Source organism: Rhyacophila brunnea, unplaced genomic scaffold, assembly GCF_057557595.1.
Source record: "Rhyacophila brunnea isolate RB1 unplaced genomic scaffold, BYU_Rbru_1.0 scaffold_7, whole genome shotgun sequence".
Lineage (NCBI taxonomy): Eukaryota > Metazoa > Arthropoda > Insecta > Trichoptera > Rhyacophilidae > Rhyacophila > Rhyacophila brunnea.
The window spans coordinates 30,402,521-30,428,672 of NW_028233339.1; the positions used below are offsets into that span (position 1 = coordinate 30,402,521).

A 26,152-nucleotide genomic window follows, 5' to 3' on the forward strand; every position below is an offset into this window, starting at 1 on the left:
ATTGTTTTAATATTCGTATCTAATATAGACCTACAAGTGACAATTTTCTTATGAAAAGACTCATTGTTTTCATTATAATATTCATTAATATAACCTATAACTTTCATACTTAAAATATTCGCATAACGTATGGTGATTTCTATCAAGTGATAAAATGACAATGAATTTTAATAATATTTCAAGTAAAACAATAAAACAAACTTCTAAATAAACTTAAATAATAAATTATTCATAACAATTTGTTTGTTCGGTTACAGCAAATATATTTCTTTTACAAGTATTTTTTTATCTTGTCAGTATTTAGTTAATATAATTTCAAGTATTTTTCAATGTCATTATCATCTGCTTTTTAATATGACTATTAAAGAAATTATATTACGACTTAAAAATAATCTTCACATAAATAAAATGTTATAAAGTTTATACGAGTATGACTGGATAATATTATATCGATAAATTCACTTTTCCCATAAGAAGTAATACCAATACAAATAACGATAAAAATAGAAAAAAATACCATGGCTCGATAGGACATAATACTTGTGTAAATCCCTTGTTTTAATATTATTATAATACGTAATTGCGTAAGTAATAATTTTATTTAGTTCTCAAAATGTCACTTGTTAGTATAACCACCACACATGTTGCCCGAGAACTCATTCAACAAATCTCAAGCAAATATTTTTATGTTTTTCATTTACATGCCATAACAGAAATATCTATACAAAAATTTCATAAATTTGCAATTAATTACTATTTATTTACCTTACATTACCGAATTAGAATAATAAAAAAATCCGTGAATCGATACACAATATATAGTATTTCATCGATTGAACATATGAATCGATTGTCAGACCTATATAACTTTAATATATTTAGTCTTTACATATAAAGTGGGCGAAGGAAGAACGGTACACCGTCCGCCCCCGCCCCCGCCGCTCGAAACCAAATTCCTCCAAAATGTGTCACTTCTATTTGATTTTTCCATCTGAACCACTAAACATTTCAAAAACATCAACATTTGGTGGTAATTTATCTAATTAATAATTGAAAATTCAATCTACACTGACTGTTATCGGATATACTTTTGCAATTTTTGTGTTATTATTATGTTAAGTCCGTTCGGTTCGATATGTGCTTATAAAAACTTCACGCACGCACGATAGTTTTTTTTATAGTGTTGTTAATACATTTGTATTTTTTAATTATCTACCGTATTACATTAATAAATATTTGAATAGGGCGACGATTCGGTTTGTGCTTGAGACTCGACCGCAGCTCGTCCGCAGGTCACCCACCTGCCCATCCGCCTTCGCCGTCCACTGACCGCTCTCTCCGTCTCCGGCTCCCGCGCACTGGCCCTGCCGGCTCCGACGCGCGTCTCCGTCTCCGTGACGCCCGTCGCGACAACTCTTCACTAATACGGTTGAATCGTCTGGGAAGAACGAATGATTGCATAATATTCTATTGAAGAAAGAGCACAGAAGTAATCAATACTTATTAACTAATATATCGGTTAGTGTGCGAGGGGAGGCGGGGCGCGGATGCGGCGTCGGACATGCAAAACGGAAATCGAGGGGCCTCCCCGGACATCGAACGCCGATTATTTAATTCACTTAGCTACGGGGGCGCTATCGAGACGTCTCATTGGTGTTTATCACTGGATATTATATTTTATAATTAGGTTCCCGCGGTCGGCGCCCTCCCCTCACAAGCGATCCTCTTCCTCTTCTTCTTCCGCCTCCTCTCCGCCTTCTTCGTTCTCTTCTTTGTAGCCCGGGTGCTCCGAGATGGCGTAATAGTTTCCGTTGTAGATGACTCCGAGCTCTCTGAGCACGTCGCCCCTGATGGTCGCCTTGATCGTCCAGTTGTAGCAATCGTCGCTCTCGGACTCCCGGTCTAGTCTCTCCACGTCTAGAATTTTTGAGCTCAGTCGTTCTAGGATGATTCCGATATCCTTGATGGTGAGATGCCTCTTCTGGTCGACGCTCAGCTGGTCTATGAGCAGAAGAAACTTATCAGACGTAACCGGCTCGTCTTCCATGACCGTGTTCTCCGTTTCACTCTCGGAACTGTCCCTATCCCGCCTGGCACCTTCGGCGTCAAGAAAGCGGACGTGGCCTTTGGCGGGGGCGCGTCGCCCGCCGTCCGATAACGCTGACGGCTGCGGCGAAGTTTGCGCGTGAGAATGGCCTTCTTGAATCGGGGAAGTCGCCACGCTCTTGTGAACGGCAATCTTGCGGCCTTCTTCGTGCAGAGCGCAACAGTGAAAGTCGCACTCCGGAAGGCCATTGCTGCCGTCGGCAGGAACGGGTGGACTGCCCGGCCTGGCGGTGGGCCTGTGCACGTGCCGCGCGCACTCCGCTGTGTGAACGTGGACGGCGCCCTCCAGTGAGCTGCCTTGGCGAGAGAGGCGGCCTGGCCCGTAGCCTCCGGCTGCAATCGCTTCATCGTGGTTGATCACGGTGATCTGAGGACCCGCGGCGTACCTTCCGCCGCCGCTCCGGTAGATATCGCCGTCGGCCGTATACGCCGTCGCCGGCTTATCTAGCGACGTCTGGATGACTAGCGAAGGTCTTCTGTCGGGCTTGCGCGAGGGCGAGAGGCGCGCGGAGGGCGTCGCGCTCTGCCGCTGGTCCCAGTGCAGCACCACCGTGACGCGCCCCTTGTTGTCCATGATCTTCCACGACGGAGTCTCATCGTGCAACTCTAGTGCGTGTATCGTCTCGCATACGATCTTCGGTATCGCCGAGATCGCTGAAATAAAACACTCACATGTAATCGAGGCTGATTAAAATTCAACATAACTTAAAATATGCCCAAAATGTTTTTAAACAATAAAATCGCTATACTAAGCTCCATGCTAATTCAAGAACAGATCTTAAAATAAAGGTTCTGTACAACAGCATGAGTGTGTAGCCTGAGTATCAAAAATCCATTTTCCAGTAGGTAGCTAGCAGTTGATATTTCGTCGAGAAACTGGAAAGTTTTGCTAGGGGCGATACAGAATGCCGTCAGATTGCAGGGTGGGCGGTGGTGGTGTTGCGCCCGCTCTTTTACATGCGCTTCCGCAGTCTCACGTTTATGACATTTTAATATGTCTTATCAACGGAACATCCGAAAAGACCGCCAGAGAAAATTCCCTAGCCGGCGTGGCGTAACGACACCTAGGGTGGCGATATCGTGTATACAAAACTACGTTACAATATCACTCGAAGCTTTGCTAATCGAGCTTTAATACTCCCTTATGTTCACATTTCTTTTGCATCAAAAACTATAATAATATATAGTATTCAAATATTCAAGAAAGGATTAAAACTTATTAAATCTCAAAAATCCCTAAAATTAATTTCATTGGCTTATTAGTTTTATAAATTTGATAATATTAATATCTAAAATCTTGTTTTCAAAATCACACACACTTACACTAAAGTAGACATATTTTAAATTTGATACGTTTTACAAAAAGCTAGCAAACATTTTCTTTTGAAACTAACTGAATTTAATTCATATTATCTATTCTCAATTTTATCCTGCACTAGTAAAGTTAACGGAATCGAATTATGTACCTAAAGCAGTTACATATTTCAAAATAATTCGAATATATTATACCTGCATACTTTTGGTTGTGGACTTTATTGAAATATTATATTGTATGACCACTCTAGGAAATAGTTTAAAGTTTGAACCAAGAGTGGGTGGGTAAGCGAAAGAATCACGAAAACAATGTGCATAGGTGTAATTTTGCACTTCAAATACAGATCACTACTAAATTGATTGACAAGTGTTTTAAAGAATTCGAATTTACACTCAGCCAAAAATAATATTTTATGATTAATAAATCATACATTTTTAATTTATATAAACATATTTTAATTATATTGCACGCTTATATTAATTAATGTTATTACCAAATTTATTTATAACCTATTTATGAGACATATTTTTATATGGAAAGGTTAACTTAACCGGATAATGGATTATCGCTCGAGTATAGACTCACCAGCTCTGATGACGTCTGCTCCCGTGGGCAGCCAGCGCTGTCCTGGCCGCAACAGCAGCAGCACAGTATTGGCTGGGAGTGTTCTCCAGTATTCGCCGTCTTCCACCTGAGTACCGTCGCTCTCCAACACCAGCCGGACCGGCTCCCCGGACCCCACCGACAACTTTTCTTTTCCTGTATAACACACAAATAAGTTTCTACTATAGATACGACGGCAATATTTTCATAGGGGCGGCTCTCGTGGTGCAGTGCGTAAGGCGCTTGCCTTCCACCCGAGAGTTCTGGGTTTGATTCCCGGTCAGGACACAATATTTATGTGTTTTTCTCTAAGCCTGGGTGTTCGTGATTGTTCAAAATTACTAAAAACCACCTTGTACGAAAAAGAAAGGACATGGTTATTAATAATTCTAAAAAATATATATATATTTTCATAGGAAAAATAAGGGCACATCTAAAAAATGGGGAAACTAAATTACTTAGGTACTTACTTACTGTACCCTATCACAATCTATCGCAACGTCTAGCAACTATACAATATTTGCAGCACCACTGCAGAGTGAGGGATGGTCAGAATTATTTAATCTGTACCAAAAGGGTACGATGTGTCACACTCTGATCTCATCTGGATCACTCACATCTGGAATACATGTACAAGCCACTTTAAGTGACTACAACAATCACCGAGGGCTGACGTGTCCGCTTACAAACTCGAATATTTGTCGCGGACGTACCAATGTACCCTAAAATTTCCCGGAGAAATTGATTGTCAAAGCTCAAAAGTCGAGATTTTTGGGTCCTTGTACGATGATACGTATCTCAGTTATTCACAAGCATACACGCGTTGAACAAAAATAATACAGCGCTGACCTCCACGCATCTTTAAGTTGGCTGAATGAATGACCACTATGCCAAAGCAGATTCCAAGTTCACTGAAAAGACTGCTACGAGTATCATCAACAACTGTGGCACTTGGTTATATCCTATCCCCCAGGAAACTAAATTACATATAATTTATTAGTCTCCTTGTTTTAAAATAAAATAAATGAAACCGTCATTATCATCAGTCTCGATATATCCACTACTAAATGAAGACCTCTCCAAACTGATTCCATTCCTCGTGTATGTTGCGTTTCCGCACACTAATATCTTCTACAGAACTAAATTATTTAGTTGCATTCAGATTTACATCTCGGATATTTTCGATCTCTTATGCCATGTCAACACTGGCAACAAAGTGCTGGCAACCTCATTAAATTTCGATTAAAATATGTTTTTTTGATAATTATCGTTAAATTTAATAAAGTTTCCAGCAACTTGTTGCCAGTGTGGACACGGCAAGGTAACATCGGACAACTATATTTTGCCAGCGATCGGCTATCTCTTCTTCGAGTTACGATTTTGGTATTCTCTTATTAACTAAATTACATCGCATCGTCACATACCGTATCCAATCATTTCGCCTTTCTCCTTACGCGTTACGATCAGCGTGCACTTCTCCATTCCACTTGTGCTACTCTAATTTGCTGGAAATCTTTTACTGAGAGCTCATGTTTCGAATGCATAGTATCTGATTACGGTACTATTATATATTATCTACAATACTAAAATTGTTAAACAGTTCTAACATTTGACATGTTTTTCAATTGTTAAAAAAATCCAGCAAATCCCCTGAATAAAATTTACAATCTATCAATAACACTTATTGTACTGTAACATCTCAATTATTAATAAGTAATCTGAAACCGTTTTAAACATTCGTCTATACTTACTAGGTATATAAATATATTATGACAAAATAAATAATAACAGTGCGGTTTTCAGATAACAATACATAACGCATCCAAATAAAAAACACTCTTCACTTAGCTATAAATAAACGTTTCATCGCGAATTTTTATGTTTTTTTTTATTTATTAGTATTTTTTTTAATTGTGAAAAAATCTAAATTCAAATAAATCTTGATTATGATTTTTGTTAAGTATGTACTATTTTTTCCCCAAAAGTACCATGTCTTTCAGAGTCAATTAATCTTATATAGAGTATATTCATAATAGAAACCTGAAATACCTAAAACAAAAAAGCTCAAGTCTATCTATAGTCACCAATCAAAAATCTTAAACTGCGTTTACTCGAAAGTATTCTTTTTGAACATACACAAATTTGACAGATTTAATGTTGTATATAATATAGATTATTAATATAATAGTATCCAGTATAAATTGTAATATCTATATTTGTTATAAAATAAATGATTATTCTTGTCATTATTGTTACTTGATTTCCATAATTTGTATAAATGCAGTCACTAGAGAATATTAATTGTAATAATTTTAGATTTAAAAAAAGATTTAAAACAATATTAATCATTAACACGCAATATTTTGCATTTACTTAAGAAATGATATCTTTCATTTGGTTCTCACCACCTACATGAATATACAATACAACATACGTATCGTTTACAATATGATAAATATATAACATATAAATATTTTTTTTTATAATATGTGGTGAATATTTAAAATATTATAAACTATTTTTGATCCAGTCCGTTCATGGAGTATGCCAGAGATATTCAAATGCCTAATACCTGCTGAACTCCACGCTTTTAATGTGATTTCTATGAAAATTTTGTAGGTACGAGTACAAAAATACTTTTTAATAATACATAATGATACACTTACTTAACAAAAAGTAATAATTATATTTATAAAAAAATGCAGAAACAAAACGTTTCACGGCACAACAGATTTCTGCGGAGCATATTTTGAATATCACTAAACTGCATAATTTTGAGGATTCTTAATAAAAAAATTCGGTACAGTTCGGTTATGAGGAATACAGCGGCACATTTTGAAAATACCCGATATATTGGATTATTTGTTAGCTTGGGTTAGTTTGGGTTAGGTTAGGTTGGGTTAGGTTTGGTTAGGTTAGGTTAGGTTAGGTTAGGTTAGATTAGGTTAGGTTAGGTTAGGTTAGGTTAGATTAGGTTAACAAATAATCCAGTATATCGAGTATTTTCAAAATGTGTTTGCCGCTGTATCCTCATAACCGAACTGTACCGAAAATTCTTTACAAGGGTGCGCTATTATTCATTGACTCAACCTTTATTTAATGCTGTCAATCGACTTCTTCGCGTAAACCGAATAACTATTGTAATTACATTCTTAGATAAAGATAAAGAGTTTAAAGATGACGTGTTTTCTTACCTCTATGTATAAGCTCCTCGAAACTGGTAACCACGAGGCCTTTACGAACATTTCTTGAACTGTCCCATATTTTAAAAGGCCTCTTTCCTCTCGCCTCCTATGAAATATAAAAAAAAACATTAATTAATATAAATAGTATTCTCAATGAGTAATTATAAATTATATCATCAATATTTGAATTTTATTTTATAATAACAAAGCTTTGTCAGTCAGGGCATGGTTTTATTTAAAGAATACAAAAACAATATTAAAAATAGGTCTTTATTATTTTAATAATTATTGTAATATCCGCCACAAGTCGTTTATGTTATTAATTATTAGTGATAATATGAAAGTACGAAAGGAATGTAATAATATATTCTCAAAATTTATAATCAAATTATTTGTATTACCAAGTATATAATGTATTCCAGTATATGCCATATTTATATCTTTTACCAAACACAAAAATGGGCCACAATGTTCATATATACTCTTTAAATTATAAAGTTGTACTAAAACTAAAGTAAATATCGTCTTAAACAATTCAATTGATAATTGATTAAAACAACTTTTTACACACGCAGTATTTAAGTATGATAAATGATAATTAGATTTTTCAATATACTGCCAAACCATCACATAAAATATTCCATGTATCGCAATTACTGTTTGGACTGCTACGCCGCGTAGAAGATAAAGTGATACGGAAACTTAAGTAATCATAGATGCATGTCTTTCGTAACTTTACTTAAAATTATAATATGGAATAAAAATTAAAAAAAATGATAAACTTCACAGCGGATAATATTTTTAATATTGTAACATTGTAGGTATCGACTATTTTGATAATAATATATCTAGATTATGTTTTAAATTATTGTCTAGCTATTAATCAATTATCCGCCCCATCTTTTTGACTAGAATTCAGAAGTAATACCTCAAAAAAATTCATAGTATGTACGAGTATTCGTGATTTTTTTTTAATATATTATGTAGGTATGCATATTATGTCAATTTAGCCGCATACACGTGTGGGAGGGGGCGGGGTCTTACAGCGTATTACAAACTGCACGGAAATCGATCTTCGAGCCAAAAACATGATACATAATAAAATAACAATACGGTACTAACAATTTCACTACTTTAATATAAATTTTAGAGCATAATAAGTAAACATCGTATTATATTCCCAAGCATAAAATATATCCATCAACTTGACCCAATAGCCCTGTTTCAATTCACAAATTACATATTATTAGTTACTAGAAACTTATCTTACTATTTATATTCATTAAATATTTAATTTATTAAAAATATAGATTGATAAAAAGGGGTTTAAATAATCAAAAATATTGTATTACTAAGATAGAATTGCATTAACAGTGTTGTAGGCGTATCTAAAGTGATTATTATAATATATTCTTACCAATGTGTATATAATTATCTGACGACATCTTGTAATAGAGTCATAGTTTTTTAATATTATTTTAATTTTATTTATTAAGTTTTTTATAGAACATGGTAGATACATACATGAATATATGCGCTAATTGGGTTAGTAGGTACCTAGTTTATAAGTTGTATTGTAGCTGCAATGTTAATATTAATATATATACGTAAATGGTTATTGAGAAAAGGAGAAATAACTTTCTGCTTCGATTTGAGAGTAGGTAGGTACTTTTTTTTAAAAATAAAAGACATACTTATTACGTCAGGTAAATAATATTTGTATACTCCTAAAATAAATAAATAATTTAATAATCACACGTCAAAGTTAATATAACTAAATAAATGTGTAATAGTTATTGTTTTTAGTAATCTTATATCATTTCATTATTGAGTACAATATAATATGAACATGCGCTAATTCGCACTAATGTAACGTACTGTAGTATTTGAGCCGGTAAGCTTTTGTAGAGTCTCTGGGTTGAACTAAATGCATTCTGTATAAATATCCGTTCATTGCACCCCATGCACACATATGTACAGACTTAAAATAGAACACATAAAACAGGGAATCTGTAACACGTAATAAATATTATTTGTAAATATTAATAAGACAGGACCTATCCAATATATAAATCAAAATACCGAGATATCAATGCTTACCGAAATACTATGTGCAAGGCGAATTCATTGGAAACTATCGCTGAATTATCATCAAAATCTTTAAATACATGAAAGAAAAGTGTGCACGTGACGCGAAAATCAAATTTCAAAACACTCTGTCAGTCAATACCGGTAATATAATACCTAAATAATGCTATAGTTTTAGAAAACTGATGAAAAATGTTGATTCCAGTACTAGCCTAGCCCTAAAAGATTTGTACGGGTAGACCAATATGGCTGACGTTGAGGTTCTGCGCAAGTGCAGAGATTCTAACCAACTTCACACTGTTTCATGCCCCACTTTCCAATATTTACTATAATGAACATATAATTTGATAATGCACCAGAACCCTTATGCAGGTATTGTAGATATAGTAAAAATACTAATTTTACAAGGGAATATAAAATTCTACCATCGGTGTGGAACTTGTCTCACATAATACAGAATTTAGTTTATATCCAGTGGAAATGCAGCATTGCACATGTCGTGCATATCTGCTACATATATAAACGTTTATAGTAAATATAACCCAAGCATACGATATTTCTTACGAAAGTAATAATTTACATATCTGCAGGAAGTCTTGTAAAACACTTTTAAGATGTCTATTTGTGAAAAATTACCTTACGTTAAAAAAAATAGTGGCTCCCGGAACTGACCTAGATATTTTGGCAAGGAGTGTACGTGAGATCACTGGGGAAAAAACTCATGAAAACCTCAGAGAAAATTTCATCATATCAAACAAACCCAATTACCTAATGATTAATTTATATTATGAATTATTCATTAGGATAAATAATATACTTAACAAACTATTTTGAAAATATTTTCATACATAATAGATACTAAAATTAAGTACAAAATCTTAAACCATACTTATATTTAAATGTTTGTATGTTTCATAAGTATTAAAAAAATGTTTTAAAGATTTTTTTAAAAAAACATAAGTACCTCAAAGTCATCGTGGAGTCTCATGCTCAGTAGCTAGTGATTATAAATCGTCCCTCAGAAATATATCGCGATAACACAAAATATTCACTAAATGTACGTTCGAAAACATTTTAGAATTGGTTTATATTTTATTAGACTTATGATATAAATAAAAATTTTATGCTTTCACTTGGCATATTTATATTGATTACGTAGTTTTTGTCAATATGACAATAATATTAGATATTGTATAACATACACGAACGACGACAAATATAGCGAAATAAATCGAAAACACGTTTATAAAAAAATATTTTTGTTACATTAAAAATTTGTATAGGATTTTTTAAATATTATTCTTCGAAACTATGCATTTATTTATATCACTAGAATGTCAATATGACATTATTAACTCTTTACGAATAACTTTAAATACGACACTAGATTAAGTATTCCGTATACGAATAGGTTTATTTTTATATAAAATCGTGTGCATTTATGGTGCAAGGTTTCCGTGTGTTCCAATTTTGAAATTTCGCAGTAGTGGTCGAACCCAGCGGGGTACAGTTAATTCGGTATCGCGGCAGTAGCAGGGCAGCGCAAACCGCGTCCGTTTCGCGCGCGCCCGCCCGCCACACTAAATTTTACCCGCGCCTCGCACCCCTATGCGAAACCCCGCGTGTCCCTTTTGACATCCCCCAGTGTGGAACTCAGCTGGATCAAAGATGCCTTTTCCCTTAAATAATAATACAGGCCAAACTTATGTCATAGTGAAAATTGCCACAGCAAGTTTATGCAACCCCTATTTGAACAGAAACAGTTTGATTACTGTTATTACAAAATCAAATTACAGTTGGAATAGTAAAAGAGGTCAATAGGTATTTTTAATACCAAAGATGTTAAAAACACATTCTTCTATAGAGATGGAGACTAAATATATATGAAATTGAACCAAAAAGTGACCCCTGGTTCACTAATTAAATTAACTACAATTGACTTCGAATTGCAGATTCATTTAAAGAGAACTTTACACTACTGCCATGACATTTATTTACCAATTTTTAGGGAGTACAAAAAGAAAATCCGTCATGACCAGCACACTTCGGCATTCTTATTTAGTTGGAAAATCCTATAAAATTTATGTAAAACCGTTTATAACTCGAGTCATTAATCACAAAGAAGATAAAAAAGGTAACCATTTTGTGAGTAAAAAAATCGGAATGGCAACTGAGCTATGTTAATATTAGTGGAGTTTACCAACTTAACCATGCCTTCCCTAAATAATTTCAAACGTCATAACAGAAATAACGTTTAACGCTCTTTCTATTTATAGACTAAATTATTTTAATAATACCAACTTCTATATTTTGAATGTTATTAAATCATAATATGAAAGTTATATGAATATTTAGGTATGCTCGGAGAAGCTCTCTTATTTTATATAAATACGCTATTTGTACGATAAAATTTGTTTAACACAAAAATTAAATTACTTTGTTATAATAAAAAAAAGTCATTAGGTATCCGAAAAGAAAGTTTTGAGATCATTATAAAAATAATAGCGTTAGTATGTATATTATCGTATTATTTGTCATCAATGAATAAGTATTTCATAAAATATAAGAAAGTCTATAAGGCCATCGTGATTTTTATAGTTTTAATTCAAAGTTTTCTGCTACATATATTTTAAAATAATTACAATAGAGTTATACTTACCATGTGTGCACAAATTCAATTAATACTACTACTATATACAACAGATGACATACTCCAGCATCGGAGAATAGGGAAAATACAAGGCCACGCCGTATGAAGTACTGCGCGGTGTATATGAAATACATAAATATTATTTAATAATCTTTATAAATGGGTTGTTTGAAAATGAATAATTTTATTGGCACGGTTAGGATATGAAATTCGGATGTCATTACCAAGAGTCCGATGCGCTATTGAACACGCCACAGATTCTCAATCTTTAGATACAAGATAGAAAAAGACTAAAAAATATAATCTTTGTAGGTCATTAATTTAAATATATTACTTTATTACAATCATTTTCTACGAATAAATTATTTTTTGTAACTTTAAAATATTAGAAAACTAATATTTATTACAGGTCTATGAAAAGTCAGTGAAAGATTTTAAATAATATAAAACAATATAATTTTACTGCCACAACATTGAAAAGGGAAGCGGAAAAGCTTGGATTAGAAATAAATGCCTTCAAAACAAAATACATGGTATCCACGCGAGAGCAGGGTCCACCTCGAAATATCTGTGTGGAGCAGCAGGTATAGGAAGATGTTCAGAACTTCACGTACCTGGGCTCTAACCTAAACACACTCAATAAAACAACAGAAGAGGTGAACATACGACTCATAGCTGCTAATAAGTGCTTCTACGCCTGTAAGGGTCTACTGAGTTCGAAAATCCTAAGCAAGAATAGCAAACTGCTTATCTACAAAACAGTTATTCGACCAGTAGCTACCTATGGCTGTGAGACATGGTGCCTCATTCAAAGGGAAGAACATAAACTGGCCATATTCGAAAGAAAGATCCTCAGGAGAATTTTCGGACCCACATTGGAAAATGGAAGTTACAGGATAAAAATGAACCACGAGTTAGAAGAGTTAATAAAACATGAAACGGTGGTGAAATTCTGTCGATCCCAAAGACTAAGGTGGGCTGGACACGTTGAGAGAATGCCTGAGCACAGGACGCCAAAAATCATGACCAAGTGGATCCCACAGTGGAAACGGTCTAGGGGCAGACCAAAGAAGAGGTGGGCTGACTGTATCGAAGAGGACTGAAGAAAGATGGGGAGGGCTGGAGACTGGAGAGGAGCAGCCAGGGAAAGGAGCGTGTGGAGGGCAATTGTAGAGGAGGCCAAATCCCGCCCCGGGATGTAGTGCCGAGAAAGAGAGAAGAGATAATTTTACTGTACCTACCATAATTAAAAGAATAATTATAAATTTACGTCAATATTATTTGTCAGATAATTTATCCGCATTCTCACCGTATACAAAAAAAAATCAATGTATTTGGTTTCTCCTGACATACAATGAATTCAACAACTACTAACTTTATATTCTGATGGGTTAATATAAGATATCTCTGTTAAATTTGAAAGTATACCAACACATTAATATTACTTTATTATAGTTATGAATATAATTTAATATGCCGTATATAATACATATTATATAGGGATTATACGGAATTAACAAAAGCTCTACGACTGTCTACAAAGTGTCTACGCCGTATGTTTTTCATGTTCTAAAAAAAAATATATATATTTAACTGAATATATCAATTTAAACTGATTACAATGCTATACTAGAACTTTAATATGTGTACCTATTATTAAATGGATATGTTAACGATTGTAATTAAAATGATTTCCTTCTACATCACGACTGCTCTACGACGTGTCTACGAATTGTCTACGCCATATTATATTCGGTAAATTTTGATTATAGCATAATTAAGTCTGTGAAGTAAAAAATATGGCTGATTGACAGCGTATTACTTTATTTAATGAAAAATTCAGACCCCACGGGCCCCAATTCAAATTAAGATAATATTCCTTTTACCTACTGTATATACTCAATGTTATTCTATTTTACTCTTTGTATAGTTATTATTGTGTATATGTTAGGTATCTACGGAAATAAATTATTTATGCTATATTTATATAGTATGTTTATCAATGAATACAATTTAATAAGCTCTTTTTATATTAAAGAAAAAAACACTTTGGTATATGGCTACGGTGATTAATGATTATTTGGGTTCATATTAAAAATGTGTTGTTATTATGTTACTTTTTTATTGACAAATCAACAATAATAAACATGATTATTAATTTAGTAGTCGCAAAGAAACGTGAAAATATAAGAAAAAGGAAAATGTTTGAGAAGAATGGCTGCAGAGCACAGTCCCGGTTTCCTCAGTATGCTCCGCGCATTGCCATTCCGCCACTCGCCGGCCTGCACAGAGCGGCAGGGCCGAGGGGTGTGGGGCAAGAGGGCCGCGCGGGGTGTGGGGGGTGCAGCGGCCTCTCGGGTGACCCGGTTTGCAGCCCCGCCCTCCCGACACCCTTGCCCCGCCGCACTCTTTCCCCCCGCTCCCCCGCGGAGCTCAGGTGGATCAGGGGCGGTTTGTTTACGCGCCAACGTTTTGAAAGAGCCATATCCGCACGACGTCCGACTTTCGGCGCTTCTCGGCGCGAAATCGCATATCAAATCTTAACGCAGCAATGCTACTTAGACCTTATGAGCTTTACTAACTATTATATTACATAATAGAATCAAATATTTCGAAACGTATACCTACTAACAAGTTAAAAACATACTGTCAGTTTTGATAACGAAACATGCATTTATAACACGGAATTATCAGATATATTTTTATTTTTAATAAAATGATTAACATTACAATATTAAGTAGATGTGCATAATCTTAACTCATATTTTAAAAAAAAACAACATAACTACTACTAACATTTTTACCATGCTATCTTAACTTAGTTGTAACTTTTTTATGTAAAAATATAAATCAGTATTATGTAATGTTTGACTAAACCTACGTAAATTGTTAATATTAACTTTACAGAAAAGAACTTTTAAATAACCACAATTCTAATATTCATGTTAGGTGTAATTGTACGCAAATATAACTAAATTAAAAACATAAATACATAAATAAATACTATTCCAAAATTATAGTTTTTTTATTTAGACAAAAAATGACGTGGTTAGAAATGTTCGAAACATTAATTTACGCCAGTGTAAAATTGGTACTATTTTACTTGAGCATTATTTCATATTCGTTTAAAGGATTAAAATTAACTGATAAACTACTTACTTTTCTCTAAAGGTGAGTAAAAAGATACTACCAAACAGTATTGTTAATACACACATTTTACAAAAATTAACTTATCGACGATAAAAACCGCAGAAATGATCTAGTCAAATAGAATTTAGATTTAAGTCGTACTGTATTATATTATGAAATAAAAAAGCCTCTCCTCTTTAGTTTTCATTTTATATTATTAAAAAATGTAGCTTGTTCGGTGGGTACCAATATCAATTAAACATTTACATTAACAATAACGTGGTTTAGAATGGCGCATGTTGAACCAAAAGACCGCAGAATAAATCAATGGATAAGGATGCAGACAAGAGTAAGTGATTTAATAGCTTTGATAGATGCCAAGCTGTTTAAATGGCAATGGGCCGGACATGTCACTCGGCTAGTAGACAATTGCAGTTATTTAGTGGTACTCGAGCAGCATTAAACGACCCTTAAATTAAATTACCCAAACTTCTTGGATAGACGAACTAATCAAATTCATCCAGCAAATGATCAACATAAGCTGATGATGATAATGAGATATTAATTACATATATTGTGCGGCATAAGAGATATGGTCTAGCAAAGCTAAAAGGTTAGATATCTTCAATTTAAAGTTTTGCCATTGAAAGCATGTACTTCTATTATCAGATGCCAGGCTTTATTTTATAAATTTCTCAGAACGTATATTAAATATTGTTCTTTTTACCATGTTTGATCCTAAGAATAACATATGGGTCTCCACAGGGTGAAGGTTTTATTGACAGATTTTTGTCTTTACGAAGAATCGATGTTAGCTAATAGCTCAACCTATTAACTCTATTCTCTGGGTCTAAACACATATTGAAAAACAACATGTGAATTTTTCAGAACCAGGACATCGTAGGCTAAAGCTAAATAAATACTTATTTCAGGGTTAGGAAAGGTTGAAGAAGACAATTTTCTACAAACTGAAATTTTGTTACATCATGCATACTCGACTAATACGTCAAATGTAATGCTTCCGTTAACTATACAGAGAAATATAGAGGGAAACGACGAAATTCTAGGCTGAATATATGTCAGTGGTTAGATAAATGCACAAGGTCATTTTTAAGAACAGACATAAATAAATCGATGCTTAAAATAATCATTAGCGATCGTTATTAAAAAAAAACGGTGCATAAGGAATAATAAAATCTTTTCAAGCGTGATTTGAGCCCATACATACTGCTACCGCATACTACTCCATGATCTTACGACTGAGCCACAATGACCAATTTTCATATCAAACATCAATTACTAAATAACTGACTAATAGGTTTTTATTTCAAATTATCGTCTCCAATTTGTATTAAACGTTTGACCACAACCGACGAATAACTGTTATGTTAAGAGTGTTAACTGATCGAAAAAATACTGGCGTAGAGATTGCGTAGAACTTGCGTAGAGCTTGCATAGAGTCCTCGTTAAAGCTCTCTCTGGAACATGTGAGTTTACAAAATTAATAGAAGTATATGGGTCGTATTATGACAGTAATATAATAGTTAAAGTTAATTTAAATTTATACTTAACAAAACTAAACTTAACTTAAAAAGGAAAATGTATTACCATTTTTACTCCTAAGCAGAGCATATAAACCTCCACATAATTAAATTTATATTAACTGAGTGTTTTACGGATATATGCTTTGTACCAATCAAAAATTGAAAACAACACGTGATTTTTTTCAAAACTGTACTCTTGGCTTCAGAAACGGACACTATAACACGACAACACCGTGTGTGTTATACCTACTCGTACAACTATGCTATACCAAAAATACATCAATGATTCTACATTATATTAAATCAGTTATCTGTCATTTATATATGCAATATAACCATTTTCTTTATAATGAATAACCCACAAGATGATACATACATTTAATGACACCACATTTAACTGACACACTGATTTAGTTAAATATAATAAAAACGTCAGATAATTATTTTCGACCAACTTGTCATAAATAAGACTATTAAAATATAGAATATTTTGAAGATAGAAATTTAATCAAGCTTGCCACTTTCCACATTACAATTGCTAAATATTATTACAATACTGTGATACAGCAAATAAGCTTTATATGAGAAGAGTAATTAGATGTACCTACGGGATAATTATTCCTTAGTGTTCATAAGCGAGTTTGTATAAACGGTTTGGCTTATAAATTTTTAGATTCTAAGTACAATCATATTTTTAATAAATATCTGACGATCATAAACTTACGAACAAGAATGCACCTGAATAATACATAATCATTATATAATGCAATAATTAAATAAGTGTTTTCGATTGCATATAATAAACTTTGCTTTAGAAATTGAAATGTCTCTTCAATATAATTATTTTGTTGGTGAAACATGCCTTAACAACAAGGAGTAATCTAATATAAACGATTTATAAGGCAAAATTATTAATCTCTCCTCGATGAATCGACGATTATAATGATAAATAATTTAAAGGATTAAAAGATATAAATTTTAAAATATGTGGAACAATGTTAATCCCGTTAAAAATATCTCATTGTTATGGATAATGGCTATATTTTTGCTCACTACAAAAGTGTAGATTCAATCTGATAAGATTGTGGTGTTCATACTCAATTGTGAATTTGTCACCCCTCATTTTTTGATAAAATTCATTGACGCCGCATGGACGCAATTATTCAACGTTTACCTTGGTAAGTAACATATTTCAATACAAGACCTTTCCAAAAATATAATACTTTAAAATTAAGCCCGTGGATAGCAAGAGTTGATTTATTATTCCATCCGTAATACAGTTATAATGTCAGAAACTAGCGACACATTTAAATACTATGAAATTATGTGTAATAAACGCTGCAATTGACAGAAGTACAAAAAAATCACAATCTATCGAAAATCAAATTTAAAATAATCTTATGAATAATCGATAGTTTTATTGTATTTTAATTTAATTTAAAAGGCGTCGATTTTCTTTAAAATATTTTGTTATAAAATTGAAATTATTTTTATTGTATGGTCAGAATCTCGTGAATATTTTTGATATTTTCAATAGATCTTATCTTATCAAATTATTTTTTAATACTAAGAATAAATTAAAATAAGGTAAACATGTTCAGTGAACACACATGTTACGACATTTTAATTTACTTTTTTTTTTATTGAATTAAAAAAAACTGATAATGTTTGATACTTTCACAGATGTTTGTTATCGTATTTTTAGATTTCTAGGTTTTCACTCTTTGTACTTATTCTTCCTCGATGTCGACTAAATGAAAAAATACAGACGGTGAAAACCCAGAAATCTATGAATCCGATAAGTAATGTTTTTGATGTTTTTATATTCCTACGTATTGATTATTTAAAGTACTTTCAAATATAAATTATCTTAAAATGCATCCTTAACATTCTTTCGCTAGATGCAATTAATTTCACTGCACTCCTCATTAAACCAAAGCGTCCCAATTATGATGGAAACCTTGTTCGCTACAAACATTTTTTTTTTCATAAAAAAAATATTTGTATGTTTTTGATGTGTTCCAAAATATGTTAAATTTATATTATATTATATAGATATAGAGTTCAATTATAGTTAATATTATAACAGTTAAAATAATATACAGTAGTATTAATTGCAATTGCTATGTTATAATGACGAGGAGTTACGGACAGGCAATGAAAACTAGCTATAAACATTTGGTGGACCGTTTATACCTTACAAATCGTTGCAGTTAGTTTTGTGGACACTAAATTTACAGACCATAAAAAAGTATGCTGCAAATTTAGCGGCAGACACCTGTGGACGTAACGCGCAAACTGTCGTTAAAAATGCCTATGTACATACATCGTGATGTTTGTATTATCAATATTGACCTACAGAGGTTTGAACTATGTTCTACATTTTTTTGGAGGATGTATAAATCTCAAATTAAGAGGACAACATGAATGAGTCAGTACATACATGATAGTTTTAATAATTTTTCAGTTTTGTCGAGAAAATTATTATAATTTAAATCATCAATCCACTGCTAGAGTAAGGCCTCCATGTGCCTGTCAATTCTTAGATTTTCAGAATAATTAATTGCGTGAAAATATTGTTTACTTTTAAAGTATACCAAATAACGCTGGACTAGTTATAATCTATACCGGGTATTGTACAAATTGTACAGCGAAAGGGAGGGGGGAAACAATCTTTGAGGTAAAACTAATATCCCAGTAATAAATCCCGGTAATAAGTGCCGAAAAAATGACATATTATTATTTGAATCGAAAAATAATTGATAAAGTATCAGGGCAGTATGATATGAGTGAAGGTATTCAATTTAATTCGAATGCAGTGACTAAAGCGGCACTAATATGTCGAAAGCAGTTTGCTTCGAAATATCTGTATTTAAAATTATCTCCTTGATATTTTAGTGTTTTCCCTTTTTTCCCTTCCTACTTAAAAGAATTTTAACTTAGACCGTGCGTACCATACAAACTCAATCAATTCTTTGTGATATATTTCGATCTATTACATTTTAGTAACATTATAAATTACTAATATAACAATAGTAAAAATATATATTAATCTGTTACTAATAGTCTGTAGTCATAATGACAGATTAAAATATGTTAGTGAAATAACAACATGTTAAAGTTAAAATTCTAACACAATTTAAAAACCAGTATGGAAGTAGACATAAAGTATTGTAGCATTAACCGATGTGTTGAAAAGAATATTTTGGGATTAAAAAGTTAAGATTGGATTAAAAACGTGATACGTTGTGTTATAACCAACGCAACGATGGAGTAATATTATTTTGAGCTTTCGGAGAATATTTATTTTAATGCTATTTTTTAATTACCTCTACGATACTCTCCAGTACTGAAATGAATTAATAAAGAACTAGCTATATTGAGAATTTCAAAAGTGGACTTATTTGCATTGTGCTTTGCTTTTAATTATCTCTATTATCCATTGCGAAGACAAAATAATTACAAGATAAAAAGAACTTTTTATATACCTACAACGTTTTTAAATTTTCTGTTGAATCATATAAACTTGAGGTGACTAGCTTAAACGATCAAAAAATTTGTACTTGATAGAAATAATACTGAAATGTCATTTTGACATGTCATATTGATTTCCATAGTAACGCATGTATATATTAATAATTTAGTTGCTAGGACCCTAGCAACCAATAATGGTGTAGAAATAACTTTTCATACAAAACAGAATTAACTGAAAATGAATTCAATTCTACTTAAAGATGGCTAAAAGTATTAAAAAAATGTATTAGCATCATGTTCTAATATATTCTAAAAGATTCAAATATCTAGCTAGTCGGGAACTTAGTTAAAAATCGATTGCAAGATTTGTACCGGACAAAGAACCACCGGACAAATAAGAATACGAGCTAAGAAAAACGTTGTAAAATATTGTTAACTATTTGCTCAATTTATTAGGACCATGCTCAAGATTCAAACACACATTGAAAAAGAATATGTCAATATTACTACTCTCATATTCAAAAGTGGGTATTCCACAATTTTACATTGCGGATGCCGCTATATAAAGAAGATACATTACTTACTTGGAATAACTAACCTAACCTAACTTAATGAATAATGGTATCAACTGATTTTACCACATACCTGGTGCGATACATTTATTTTTGAATCGTGATATTAATCTACCTGTTATTATTAAATTTGTACAAAATATATATGAATATGATCAAATGGAAGCAGAAGTAGAAAGGGGGTGGAGGAATCAGGACTAAAACGCAATATTAAAGGGAATGCGTTAACAGAATAAGTCAAATACATGAAACTGCTTTCCACCTCGTAATGCAAGGAAAAGTAGAAGGCAATACAGACGTAGGCAAAGGGAGATCTCTTGGCTACGCAATCTCCATAGATGGCTCAATGCCTAAGGCATTAGTGATCTGATATGACTGACCCAGCATACGGAGGTATACCACAATTTGGTCGCCAACCTTCGAAAAGAGACAATAGATACGAATTTTCAATATGTACTCTTATTGAAATGTAGATTGAATTCATTTTTCAACTAAATGCAATATGCATTTTATTTGTTTATATCAATATTTCAGTGAACATGTGCTGATATAATGAACGCTTCAGTAAATATAATATATGCACGGATTCGCAACATGGATCCTTATAGCAATCGACGAACGAATGAAATTTGTATGAGCAGACCCTGATATTTATACACGGGGTCATTTACTAGGGCCTTTTTATATTTCAAGTGTATGGTGTATAATATTTTGTTATGCGAAAAATAATATTATGTAAGTACACGTGGTTTGTTATGACATGACATACCAAGTACCTAATACACTCGTCAAGTAGATTGAATCTAATGAAATTCAAAAAGTTTCATCATAATAGTTATATTTTCACAAACTTCAAGTCCGTATGCATAAATAAATCACACGTGATTAAAAAAAAATATGGATTTATTATTTTTTTTAAAAAAACATAATATAAAAGCAATCAATTGGTATTGTAAAATATTGTAGCTATAAAGCATGAATTTTGGTCTTATTATAACATATTTTCTTATTTTGATTGATAAATTCTAAAAGTTCAATAGTTGTTGAAGTTTTTTTTGTTATTTTTATAAAATAGCTACCTTGATAAATAACGAATTGTCCGCGTACCGAACTACCAAAAGTGGGCGTGGTGCCTTCCTACCGAGGCTACGCTATAAAATGACATGCAATCCACGAGGGAATCGAATATTATTCGCAAGGTATCTTATAGCACTGCCTGCAGACGTAAAACATATATTTCTCGACCACTGACTCGCAGTGTGTGCCAACCTTTTAGCGACTGGTAAATATCGCCTTAAAACATATTTTTTTATATTTACATAGTGTTGTTATTCTACGCGAATTTAACTATGTCTCAAAATTGTTTCGAATCACCTAAATAAAACAATTATGTACACTACATGCGCATACAGAATTTAAGTGCCTGACTACCCGTAGTTTTTTTAAACGTGTAAACATTGAAATTTTAATTGAGAACCTACTTATTTAAAGTAAATTTAATAAAGAATATCTCATATTAATTATATTTTAATTAAAATACCTGAAAATCATGACTAGATGTTAAATACATAGTACCTATACAGTATATTTAATATTGTGCTCGTGATAAGTGTCTGTCTTACATTATATTATTTTGATTGAAACATTTGGCATTCACTTAAAACACAGTTTATATTTTTTTTTGAGTGCTGAATAATCAATCTTGTATGAATTTGCTATCTGTAGTTTCAAAACATTCGATCATATTAATTATTCGTATAAACAGATTAAAAAATACCGGTGCCATATAATAGAATTGTTCGGAGGTAAGTATGTCATATTATAATTTAATTTTAGAGAAATTAATTACCTGCATATAAAGGGACAATAACTTTTCCAACATTCATTTAAAATTATTCATATGGAATATATCGTCTCTGTTCTGGCAGAACACACTAACTGGAGAATACTAGTTTTGCGTAATTTGACTTTGAAGTTGTTAAAATGTTTGAAATGGTCTATCATGTGAGTTTATTAAGTAATCGTAAAAAGGGTGACTTTACAATAAATACTGTTTTTATTTATTAAGAAGGTTTCCATACGGTAAAGTTTAAAATAAGGAACATTTTGATATAACTAACTCAATATTATGTAATTTTTTCGAATTAGTGTCTTCTGCCAGAACAGTGAAGATATTTTTTTTAAAATTTCGAATTAAATAATATTTACTCAAAACTGTGATACAGGTAAATATACGTAATTATTATACCTACCTGTTTTTATTATTTCCATTTTTTATAGTAAATATTCTAAACTTAGGTATAGTTTTCCCGTTATTTGCTAAAGCTTCAGTTTAAATCACATCTTAAGAGAAAATTGTGCATCAACGCTACGTAGAATTTACACGGTCAAACTAAAACCCCCTTTCCAGTTTTCATACATTTCATCCCCAGATGCAATCTAATTTCCAGGCACGCACCGAAATAAGCCATCACGCTGTGTACTTCCATCAAAAAATAATAAATATAGATAGGTTAAAACAGAACTCGTTTATAGCTACTCTTATACGGTCATTCAACGACAAATTTGATTCGACTAGGTATCATTATAAATTGTTTTATCGATTTTATTTACAGTCATTTACAATTAATAATGCACCTGCCTCAAAGTATACCTCGAGATTTGATATTTAATGTAATATTATAAGTCATGAATTAAAACATGATGATTATAATTAATATATACAATTTACGGAAATTGGAAAGTTTCAAACATTTATCCGAATTGATTTCAATATTATTTAAAAAAATATCCGTATTAATAGTTATAAAATAAAATTATTAAGACAAAAAGTATAAAATACAATCGAAATGGATATGTGTAAACATATTGTTAATATAAATATTTGTAGGTATGCGAGAAATAATATAAATCAGTATGGAATATTCCATATCATAAATAGGTACAATTATTTATAATATCAAGATGTGATGCTGATTTATAAATATTTAAATATATATTAAAGTAATAACTATTTAAAGTCAATAATATATTATTATTAATATTATTATGTAATTATATATAAAAAAAATAGTATCTACCTACCATCTCTGACAGAAATTTCTTATTTTAATCTTCGTTCTTTTCAATATATTTTGGACTAATATTTTAAGCAATAATATTAAAATTTTATATAATTTTTACATAAGCTGAACCATAACATTTTAAAAAAATGGCAATGTTATCACAATGTAATAATATTTACAAAAAAATACTTAATTTAGCTAAATGTAAAATAACTATAAGATTTTACCTTCATAATCTTGTTACCTTCTGTTTACTTGCGTTGTACGTGAATTTAAAAAAAAACAAATAATTTAACGTCTACGTCATAAAGTTTTTTTTTCATTTCTACGTACCAACCCGAATATATTAATATCTAAATCATATTCTTTATTTCGTAATAAAAATTGTGAGCATTTTCATTTTATTTCATATACACAATGTGGCAGTTAGGAACATTCCATTTTTTTAGGTCATTTCGGTGTGTGCAATTCACCTTAACCCAGTTTTTCCGACACTGATAATTTCTATGTCACCGATCATTTCTTAGGTGTATATTATGTACCATAAAAGAAAATGACTACTATATAAGTATACTATTTCTTATTCATTTTCATCTTAACTCTGTGAAAAACCATGCGATTAGTTTGGAAAATGTGACAGCGGCGCTGTAGGTATGTAGGTACTCTATTAGGGCGTAAGTGGGTATACAGCTATATGTATGTTACTACTGCAGTTATCAGCTATTGCATTTGTTTTTAGAATTATATATTATTTATTATATGAAATGTGGTTGAATTATATATTTTAAGCTATGCAGACATTACTTTATGATTCGTTGAATGCTTTCATTTAGATAACAAAATAAACACGTGTACTGAAGTAAGAACAATATCAATATAATATTTTCAGTTTCGGTACCTACAGTAAGAAAAAATAGGTTTAAGATGTCTCCTAAAAAGTTCAATATTTTTATTTTTTGAATAGTTATTATAACTGAAGAAATGCGTATATTTTTATATTAAATAGATTGATCCAAATATTTTTTATTATAAATTCTTTATTCAATTACTAAATATTTATTGAGAAAACAAATGTTATACCTAAATAAATAAATTATCTACAAAAAAAATTCACTGCGGTAAATACAGGTAAGTAGGTAGGTATTCCATAAAAAAATGCAGATATATGATATTTTAATATGTACATTTAATTATTGTTGTTGGCTCTTTTGTTATAGTTTTGATTATTGTATTGGTTTGTACAGTAATATAGAATCATTATATTAAAAACGTAGACTACTATTATCAAACGAGACCACAACGTGTTTTTCAAATCGCAACGATTGGTAACATGGTTCTAATCAATATTCTTATCGAAATCACTTTATTTTCATTAAACCTCTATTGCATTAGTTATATTTAATAATCCTCAGCACTATTTTCAGTAGAAATAATGAAATAAACTATTAGTATACAACCCAGGCGCACACCTTAACCTCGACGAAGGCGTTGTTAAAAAATAGACCCACATGAATCAATTTTCATACCGCGTCAGGGGGCGCGAACAACATTTTCCCATAACCTTACACTCTCACATACTGGTTTAAACATTGTAAAAATGCGTGAAATACGAAGAAATTAAAGAAGGATCCAGGGATCGTGTGAGAGGTAGATTTGGTGGTAACGTTTTGGATTTTTTGGGGATTGGCGTGGATGTTGGGCTTGCTGGCTGTGGGCACGCGGCATGGCCAGGGGGCGGTTTGGCCGAAAGGGGTTTACCTCTCTTGCCATGACGGCATGTCTTGCGGTCACACCCTGCGGCCGCCGCTGGCACCCTCATCTTCCCCGATAATCATTTTTTTAAACTAATATATTCACACTGTCGACGCTACCGGACGTCTTACTGGCTGGCTGGCGGCGGCCACACTGCGGTGCCTCCTCGGCTTCAGAGGCGGAGACGCCCGAGCTTTCTCTGCCCGTGGGGGGCAATCCTTAAGTTTTCTTCAAACATCATGTCTTTTCAAAATGGATTTATTTAAAAATTATCCGATAATTCCACATTTTTCACAATATTTCCGAAGATCATCAAAATTTTTCGACTAAAATACGCATGTTATGTTCAACGAATGGATCTAGAATGGGTGGCGAACCTATGGCACGCGTGCCACTACTATATGTGTGCTGTGTTCTGTAAGTGGTATCTAGAGCATCATCATTTTTAATAGAATTTTTAAAATCTATTTTCCTCATGAAAAACTGCTCGGCACGTCAGACATAATATTTGGGAAATTTTGGCACGCGTACATAAAAAGGTTCGCCAACCCTGATCTAGGCTGACCAGTCTAGAAAGCTTTTAATTCGAAGCCGTCTTGGCGGAGGAGTTTTGATAGACCCTTATTGTAGTGATTGGGTGCGTGAACAGTCGGAATTCCGGATTGTATC

At 32.3% G+C, this 26,152-nt stretch overlaps 1 protein-coding gene across 1 annotated transcript; it reads right to left on the bottom strand.

Moving 5' to 3' along the window:
• Window positions 1-299: 299 nt before the first annotated feature.
• Window positions 300-25,605, bottom strand: Drep2 (DNA fragmentation factor-related protein 2). The gene is made up of 4 exons (XM_085957446.1): window positions 25,490-25,605; window positions 7,219-7,315; window positions 4,007-4,180; window positions 300-2,760 (listed from the first exon to the last, which is right to left on the bottom strand). Exons 1-4 carry the CDS (start codon window positions 25,499-25,501, stop codon window positions 1,712-1,714), a joined length of 1,332 nt encoding a protein of 443 aa, XP_085813572.1. The 5' UTR covers window positions 25,502-25,605; the 3' UTR covers window positions 300-1,711.
• Window positions 25,606-26,152: the final 547 nt, after the last annotated feature.

Bases quoted from the DNA above. Each gene is read 5' to 3' on its own strand.
- Drep2 (XM_085957446.1), bottom strand. The intron at 4,181-7,218 runs GTAAGAAAACAC...TGTGTTATACAG, and splicing joins CGAGGAGCTTATACATAGAG to GAAAAGAAAAGTTGTCGGTG. The intron at 2,761-4,006 runs GTGAGTCTATAC...GTTTTATTTCAG, and splicing joins AGCAGACGTCATCAGAGCTG to CGATCTCGGCGATACCGAAG.